This window comes from Mandrillus leucophaeus, unplaced genomic scaffold (assembly GCF_000951045.1).
Source record: "Mandrillus leucophaeus isolate KB7577 unplaced genomic scaffold, Mleu.le_1.0 Scaffold323, whole genome shotgun sequence".
Classification (NCBI taxonomy): Eukaryota; Metazoa; Chordata; class Mammalia; order Primates; family Cercopithecidae; genus Mandrillus; species Mandrillus leucophaeus.
The window spans coordinates 183,825-191,478 of NW_012103399.1; the positions used below are offsets into that span (position 1 = coordinate 183,825).

The window sequence follows — 7,654 nt, forward strand, 5'->3', positions numbered from 1 at the left end:
ACAGTATAGCAGGGCATGGTGGCTCATCCCTGTAATCTCATGCCCAACACTTCAGGAGGCAGGAAGCAGGAGGACCACTTGAGCTCAGGAGTTCAAGAACAGCCTGGGCAATGTAGTAAGATCCCATCTATTAAAAAAAAAAAAGGCACAGTATAGTACACACATAAACCAGTAACATAGTTGCTTATTATTATCAAGTAATTCTGTACTGTACATAACTATATTTGCCATACTTGGGGGCAGTACAGTAGGCTTGTTTACACCAACATCACCACAAACATGTGAGGAATGCTCTGACATTATGATGGCTATTACATCACTAGGCGACAGGAATTTTTCAGCTCCATTATGATCTTATGTGACCATGTATGTAGGTCTGTTGTTGAAAGAAACATCATTATGTGGTACATGACTCTATTGAAAAGAAATCTAATGTTTTCCCTCTAAATCTGCTGCTCCTCCTTTCTTCCCCAGTTCTATTAATACCACCCATTTGCCCAGTTTTTCAGGCTCTCAGAATTTGGAAGTAATCTAAACTTCTCTCCTTCTATCGCCAAGCTCAGGTCAAGCAGTATAGGTACCCTGTCCTCACTATCATCCTACCATCAGATCTTGATACCTAAAAAACCACAATAGTTTCCCATGTTCATCTCCTTAAGCCCTGTTTCAGGCCATTCTAATGCATTGCTCATTCTAAAGAAATACTACTTTTGTCATTTATAGTAAATAAATAAGGATAAATAGTGAAGATACCATTTATAGTTTTCCTACCATTAATTGGCTCTCTCCTACCCTCTCAGAGCTTATCCTCAAACAGGGGAGAGGCAATTACAGTAGGAAAACCATAAATATTTTGGGGTAAGAGGACAGGATTATCTAAGCTACAATTCTCCAGAAGTAATCTGAAGCAGAAATTAGAAGGATGAGTTAATAAATGTGGGGATGGGATATGGAGGTACAAGGTGATAGTGTTCCAGGAAGAAGTGATAGTACGTTAGTATGAAGAAAAGTAGAAACTGCAGAGTTGAAACTAGGACTTAAAGATCGAAGGATTGAGTGGCAGGGTATGAAGTTAGGAAGATAAAAAGGAAGGGACCAGATGAAGAGTAACTACCGTGTTGAGAATTACCATGTGAATTACATTTTAAAATTTTTTTACTTATTTATTTTTTTAGACAGGGTCTCACTCTGTCACCCAAGCTGGAGTACAGTAGCACAATCACAGCTAACTGCAGCTTTGAACTCCTAAGCTCAAGCAATCCTACCTTGACCTCCCAAAGTGCTAGGATTACAGGCATGAGTCACCATGCCTGGTCCATATGATTTACCTTTCAAACTGGAACACTATTTTCTTGGACAAATACTAAACTACATAGGACACCAGACAAGAGATGCAAACTGTGATACATACAAGGCAAATGAAGGAATATACCTCATTCCAATGACAATAATCCAATGAAGGTGATTCGGCATAGTTTGATATGATTAGATTTGAATTTTAATAAGATCACGCCATCTGAAGGGTAGAGAATGGACTGTAAGATGCAAAATTGGGCTGGAAGTGATGGCTCACGCCTATAATCCCAACACTTTGGGAGGTCTAGGTGGGAGGATCACTTGAGTCCAGGAGTTCGAGACCAGCCTGGGTAACATAGGGAGAACCCCATCTCTACAAAAAAGTTAAAAAATTAGGCACACACCTGTAATTTCAGCTACTTGGGAGTCTGAGGTGGGACCATCACTTGAGTCCAGGAGGTTGAGGCTGCAATGAGCTGTGATCACCCCACCACACTCCAGCCTGCATGACAGAGCGAGACCTTGTCCCAAAACTAAAATAAATAAAAATAAAAGATGCGGCCGGGCGCGGTGGCTCAAGTCTGTAATCCCAGCACTTTGGGAGGCCGAGGCAGGCAGATCACGAGGTCAGGAGATCGAGACCATCCTGGCTAACCCGGTGAAACCCCGTCTCTACTAAAAAATACAAAAAACTAGCCAGGCGAGGTGGCAGGCGCCTGTAGTCCCAGCTGCTCGGGAGGCTGAGGTAGGAGAATGGCGTAAACCCAGGAGACGGAGCTTGCAGTGAGCTGAGATCTGGCCACTGCACTCCAGCCTAGGCGACAGAGCGAGACTCCGTCTCAAAAAAAAAAAAAATAAAAAAAAAATAAATAAATAAAAGATGCAAAAGTGGAGGAGTAACCTAAGTAATCTAGGCAAAAACAAAAAACAAATACATGATAATGTCCTCTACCACCATGTGGCAGGAATTAAAAGAATTGGATACATGCAAGAGACATTTAAAAAGAATAAACAAGGGCCTGGTACAGTGGTTCATGCCTGTAATCCCAGCACTTTGGAAGGCAAAGGCAGGAGAATCACTTGAGGTCAGGAGTTCATGACCAGACTGGCCAACATGGTGAAATCTCGTCATTACTAAAACTACAAAACTTAGCCGGGCATGGTGGCACACACTTGTAATCCCATTTACTCGGGAGGCTGAGGCAGGAAAATCACTTGAATCCAGGAGGTGGAGGCAGCAGTGAGATGAGATTGCGCCACTGCACTCCAGCCTGGGCTACCGAGCAAGTCTCCGTCTCGAAAAAAAAGAATAAGCAAGACTTTGTTATTGACTATGTTTTGGGGGATAAGAAGGACAGAGTTAAGAATAACTCCCCTATTTGGCTTGGTGGTACCAATGATGGACAAGAAAACACACAAGGGGCCAGGAGCGGTGGCTCACACCTGTAATCCCAGCACTTTGGGAGCCCGAGGCAGGTGGGTCACTTGAGGTCAGGGGCTCCAGACTAGCCTGGTCAGCATGGAGAAAACCCATCTCTACTTAAAACACAAAAATTCGCCAGGCACCATGGCACATGCCCGTAATCCCAGCTACTCAGGAGGTTGAGGCACGAGAATCGCTTGAACCTGGGAGGGAGAGGTTGCAGTGAGCCGAGACTGTGCCAGTGCACTCCAGCCTGAGTGACAGAGCAAGATTCCATCTCAAAACAAAAACAAACAAAAAAAACCACACACACACACAAGAGGAGCAGGTTTGAGAAGATGATGATTCATGATGGGACTTGCCGAGGATGAGGTCCCAATAGGACTTTTAAGTGAAGACAGGTGAATGTGTCAATGAGTCCAAAGACAGGAAGTCTACTAATCTACACTAGTTATCTACTAGTGGGTAACAAATTACCCCAATTTAGTGCCTCAAAAGAACACACATTTATGATATCACAGTTTTTATGGGTCAGGAATCTGGGAGCAGCCTAGCCTGGCTCAGGGCCTCTTGAGTTTGCAGTCATCTCAAGGTTGGACCGAAGGAGGATCCACTTCCAAGCTCACTCGTGTGGCTGCCCAAGTGTCCTCACAACATGGCAGCTGGCTTCCCTTTCTCTAGGGCTGCCTTACAAGTAATGAGGGAGGGAGTAAATGAGAGAGGGAAACAGGGAGAGAAAGAACATCAAAGATTAAACTACAGTCTTTTTATAACCTAATCTCAGAAGTGACATAGTATCACTTCTGCCATATTCTGTTTGACACAAGCAAGCCACTAAGTCCAGTCTACACTCAAGGGGAGGGAAACGAAGCCTCATTAGCTGAGAGGACAGTTATCAAAGAATGAGTAGATAGGACACATCTTTAAAACCACAATATCACAACCACATTATTAAGTTACCTAATGCATAAATCATCACTACCTTTTCTTCTCTACTGCCAGTTCAAAAACCTCTTATCTTTACAATTTCTCCAAAGTGAGTATAAACCCTCAGCTTGATAATGAATTCATTCCTTTACCTACTTTCCAACCTGCATCTCCCATTCCTCCCCTCTGCACATTCCTGCTCTAGCTACATACTGCTTCCAAACACTTCCATACTCGTTCACCGGCATTCACACTGTTTCCTTGGCCTACAAGCATGGTTCTCAAACTTAAGTTCAGGTGAAAGAACATCTGACAGTCTCCATACTCTTAATACTACTACAAAACACGGATCCACAAAGCCCAGTGTGACAATTCATTACACTGTGCTAAAAGGAAACCACTCTTACACTAGATTCTAGAATACACAAAGGGAAGCAGGTGCAATGATTTCAGAACATTTCTTCTATACGTTGATTAAACACAAGGCTATTATTAGAGATTAGCAGAATATCCTTTCATGGAAGGAACACCTTCTGAAAGCAACTGAGGGAAAGCCTCTTACTCTCATTCCTCCATCTCTTAAAACTTTACATGACTAGTTGTAAAAAGTCTGAAACCATCCTGAAGGCGCCTAAAAAAGTTCCTATATAAACTGTAGTGTTGCTGCATGGTGGGACGCCATAGAGCCGTTTAAAAAGATGAGGCAGAGCTTTGTGTACTGACTTGGAACAATCTCCAAGGTACGTTAAGAAGAAAAAGCAAGGTGTGCAACAATGGGTATACCAGGCTACTATATATGTTTTTCTAATAAGTAAGTTTGGCCAGGTTCAGTGGTTCATGCGTGCAACCCCAGCACTTTGGGAGGCTGAGGTGGGAGGATCCCTTGAAGCCAGGAGTTCGAGACCAGCCTGGGCAACATGGTGAGACTCCTCCCTGTCCTCATCTCTACAAAAAAACTGTAAAAGATATCAGGACATGGTGACCAGAACCTTTAGTCGTACCTACTCGGGAAGCTGAAGCCGGAGGATCTCTTGAACCCAGGAGTTCCAAACTGCAGTTAAGCTATAGTCACGCCACTACACTCCAGCCTGAGTGACAGAGCCAGTCTCCGTTTCTTCAAAAAAAAAAAAAAAAAAAATGGCTGGGCACAGTGGCTCACTCCTGTCATCCCAGCACTTTGGGAGGCCAAGGCAAGTGGATCACCTGAGGTCAGGAGTTCGAGACCAGCCTGGCCAACATGGACAAACCCCGTCTCTACTAAAAATACAAAATTAGCCAGGCGTGATGGCGCATGCCTGTAATCTCAGCTACTGGGGAGGCTGAGGCAGGAGAGAATAGCTTGAACCGGGAGGCGGAGGTTGCGGTGGGCTGAGATCTCGCCATTGCACTCCAGCCTAGGCAACAAGAGTGAAACTCCGTCTCGGAAAAAAAAGAAAAAGGTAGCCGGGCGTGGTGGCGTGCGCCTGTAGTTCCAGCTACTCGGGAGGCTGAGACAAGAGAACTGCTTGAACTGAAAATGGGGAGATTGCAGTGAGACGAGATCACTGCACTCCAGCCTGGGCGACAGAGCGAGACTGTTACACACACACACACAAAAAAGGAAAAAAATTAAACCCATCCAAAAAGAGAAAGGAGAAGTATCTCCTAAACATACCTAGAACATCTCTGGAAGGTTCCAGGAGGCACTGGTAAGGGTACCTCTGGGGAGGTGCGTGGAGTGGGAGGAAGACATTACAAAGCAAGCCTGTCCTACCCAAAGGCCGCCTGTGGCCCTGGAGGCCAGGTTTTGAATACAGCCCAACACAATTTCGTAAACTTTCTTAAAGCATTACGAGATTTTTTAAAGATTTTTTTTTTAAGCTTATCAGCTATCATTAGTGTTAATATATTTTATATGTGGGCCCAGACAATTCTTCTTCCACTGTGGCCCATGGAAGCCAAAAGATTGGACTCCCCTGTTGTAAGATATTCGATTTGTCAGTTACCCAGCCTCCGCTCTTACTTGCTTCTTTGTTTAGCGACAAGGTCTCGCCCTACTGCCTATGCTGGAGTGCAGTGACGCGGATCAGAACTCACTGAACCTCCAATTCCTGGGCTCAAGATCCTCCATCCTCCACCTCCCAAGTAGCTGGTACTACTGGCGCGCACCACCACGCCGGCTAATCTTTGTATTTTTTGGAGAGATGGGGTCTCGTATATTGCACGGGCTGGTCTCGAACTCCTCGAATCCCTCGCCTCGGCCTCCCAAAGCGCTAGGATTCCAGGCGCCAGCCACGCGCACGGCCAGCCACGCTTTTTTGTACAGGATCTTACCTCCCGCCTCTCTGCGAGACCAGAAGCTAAGAGATTGGCTCAGACTCATCTTTCAGTCCCTCACGCTGCTTAACGACGCGCCGGGTGGCTCCCGTGCCTTATATTTCATGGACTCCTCACCAGCCTGGGGTTGGCATCGCCTAAAGTCAACCGGCAGGTGGGCAGTAGAGCCAGGATTCCGCTCTCTGCCCACGCCACGCGCGGCCTTCCCGGAGGCGGGGACCGTGGAGTGTGCGGGACCCCACTGGGCCTCCTGACGGGACTCCCGCCTCAAGGTGCTTTCTTGATTTCTATCGTGTAAGATTGAGGGGACACCCAAGCTACTACTCACACCTCATGGAAAGCTGGAGAAGAGCGGAAGAGCAGGTGCCTCCTCAAGGAACAGACTCTGACAGCAGCCACCGCCCTTAAATGCAAAACCCTACGCTCGCCCGGAAATGACGCACAGATGCTCGGTTCCCGCCCCCTCGCTTCCGGGTCCGGGCCTCGCTCGCGCGTGCGCAGCAGAAGCCAGCCGCGGGGTTTCACGCGCGCGTCCTCACGAGGTGAAAACAAGATGGAGGACTCGGCCTCCGCGCCGCCGTCTTCTTCAGCCTCGACTGCAACCTCCGCCTCGACTCCAGGGGCCCCGACAGCACGGAAGCAGCTGGACAAAGAGCAGGTGAGTGGTTCCTGGGGAAGGTGGCTTGGAAGCGGGGTGGCGGTGACCTCGTGAGGCGCAGGGTGCCGGAACCTGAGTGCGTACTCGGCGCACTTCCCCGAGGCTGTGGGACGGTCGCTTGCGGGTCGTGTGCCTCAGCTGTCTCTCCCCTTTAAACACTTGGGTGGGCGCCTGCTTCCCCCAGTCCTGCGGCCTGGCGCTCTTGAATTGGGTTGCAAGTGTACCGTGGAGCTAGACGAGATCGACCTGGCGACCTGGCTTAGCTTCCCTATCGTTAGCCCTTGACCGAGTCGTTTAGTTTTGCAGGTCTGCTACCCGTTATTTAAAATGGGCCCTTCCACTCCCCGCTATCCAGGATCGGGAGAGGTAATGCGTGTAAAGCGCTTTGACCAAGGGCCTGGCACGTGGTGAGAAGGTACTCAGTAGGCCGGGCGCGGTGGCTCACGCCTGTAATCCCAGCATTTTGGGAGGCCGAGGGGGGTGGATCACCTGAGATCAGGAGTTAGAGACCAGCCTGGCCGACATGGTGAAACCCCGTCTCTACTAAAAATACAAAAATTAGCTGGGGGGTGGTGGCGGGCGCGTGTATTGTCAGCTACTCGGGAGGCTGAGGCAGGAGAATTGCTGGAACCTGGGACGCGGAGGTTTCAGTGAGCCGAGATCCTGCCATTTCATTCCAGCTCGGGCGACAACAGCGAGACTGTGTCTCAAAAAAAAAAACGAGAGTGCTCAGTAAATGCTAAATGGATGACACTTTGCACTTTTCGTGGAATTACTGCTTTCATCGTTGAGGGCAGGAGAGGCACGTTTCCCTCTGGCCCGATCTCTTAAGTAGAAGAGGCGTCCTGCAGACAGTGCTGGAAGTGGATACTTAGGCGTGTTTGATGGATTCTTAGATTTTTCTGAATATAAATTGCAAGATCCTCATAGATACGGTTATGGAGGTTACCCCTTGAAATTGAAGTTGGAAGGGAAAAAATAGGTGTGAGAGGGGACAAATGCTAAATTAGATTGAGAACATTTCACTTATTTGT

The 7,654-nt window shown here is 47.5% G+C and overlaps 1 protein-coding gene across 2 annotated transcripts in view; it reads left to right on the forward strand.

Moving 5' to 3' along the window:
• Positions 1-6,450: 6,450 nt before the first annotated feature.
• The window catches only part of RSL1D1 (ribosomal L1 domain containing 1), a 30,422-nt gene continuing 29,218 nt past the window's right edge, over positions 6,451-7,654 (forward strand). For both annotated transcript variants that reach the window (XM_011988100.1, XM_011988101.1), the window contains exon 1: positions 6,451-6,620. In XM_011988100.1, the coding sequence (XP_011843490.1) occupies positions 6,516-6,620 (105 nt within the window). In that variant the 5' untranslated portion in view covers positions 6,451-6,515. The remainder of the gene's footprint in view (positions 6,621-7,654) is intronic.